The sequence below is a fragment of the Austrofundulus limnaeus genome, unplaced genomic scaffold, assembly GCF_001266775.1.
Source record: "Austrofundulus limnaeus strain Quisiro unplaced genomic scaffold, Austrofundulus_limnaeus-1.0 Scaffold42, whole genome shotgun sequence".
NCBI classification, from domain to species: domain Eukaryota; kingdom Metazoa; phylum Chordata; class Actinopteri; order Cyprinodontiformes; family Rivulidae; genus Austrofundulus; species Austrofundulus limnaeus.
The window spans coordinates 2,180,498-2,181,705 of record NW_013952444.1 but is presented as its reverse complement, the minus strand read 5'-3'; the positions used below and the strand labels follow the sequence as shown (position 1 = coordinate 2,181,705).

General features: G+C 35.8%; 1 protein-coding gene across 1 annotated transcript in view; it reads left to right on the top strand.

The window, feature by feature from the left end:
- Positions 1 to 492: 492 nt before the first annotated feature.
- LOC106516925 (potassium voltage-gated channel subfamily H member 5) overlaps positions 493 to 1,208 on the top strand; it is a 23,277-nt gene continuing 22,561 nt past the window's right edge. Inside the window, exon 1 of the mRNA XM_014007539.1 lies at positions 493 to 854. Coding sequence (XP_013862993.1) covers positions 782 to 854 — 73 coding nt within the window. The 5' untranslated portion in view covers positions 493 to 781. The remainder of the gene's footprint in view (positions 855 to 1,208) is intronic.

Below are 1,208 nucleotides of genomic sequence, written 5' to 3'. Positions count from 1 at the left end.
TTTATAAATGTGTACAAGTTCCAGGCAAGTGGCTGTTTGTTTAAAGTTAGAAATAATGAAAACAGAACAACATGACAGGATGAGAGGAGTTTCCTTCAAAATAAAAGTCCATCGGAGGTTAATCACAAGAAAAAAAAATTATACCTGTAGAGAGCTGTAAAAAACATTAGAATTAGTGGTATAAACATCATCAATAACAGATATACTTATACAGCTTGGCAAGTTATCTTAACATTTAGGCTAAAATACTTTGTAGAAAATGAGGGTATTTTTTTCTTTGCTTGTTACATCGTGATGGTTCAATAAAATGTTTCAAAGGATGACACAGGTAGTGCTGCAGAGACTAAATAAAAGAATAAAACAGTAATATGGGATTACACCAAACAAACAAACAAAAATAATATTATGCATCTAAGTGTTGAGATCAGTTTTTCACAAGTTGTCCTTATTCAGAGGAGCTAGATTTTATGTTATTTTTAAATGAAACAAATATTTATATTTTCAACTAATGCTACTATAAGTGCTTTTAATAATCCAGTGTCGGCCCTAGATGGAAGTGAAAATGGACTCAGCTTATCTCCAAGTCGAAACTTTACTTCTGGGATGAGGCTTTTATTTTGGTAAGCCCCACCCGGACCTGCTGGTACCACTGCTGCGAACTGGGACTCCCGCGGTTCTGATCAGACTGCTGTGCGCAGAGTGTGCAGGGATGGGACGGTTTTAGAACCAGCAGAGCCTCTTCCTCCTCTCAGCACCGAGTTTCTGGCCGGACTCCTGCACCATGCATGGGGGGAAGAGGGGACTGGTGGCTCCGCAGAACACTTTCCTGGAAAACATAGTCCGGCGCTCCAGCGGTGAGTTTTAACCAACTGATGCTGATTTTTTATTATTTTTATTATTATTATTAATTTTAGTTCAAAAACATTTTTAACTTCAAGCACTGAAACAGAAAATTATGTAGAATATTATTATTATTATTATTATTATTATTATTATTATTATTATGAGCTACACTTTAAAACTCAATTTATTTTGTAATCTCTACATAAAATGCAACAAAAGCTTGATCTCCAACTTGACGCCTGTGCTTTATGATTGTTGCTCGTGCATAAATTTGTTTAAACATGTTGAAAGGACTTTACTCATATTTATTGCAGGGTTCAACATGATTGTGTGTGTGTGTGTGTGTGTGTGTGTGTGTGTGTGTG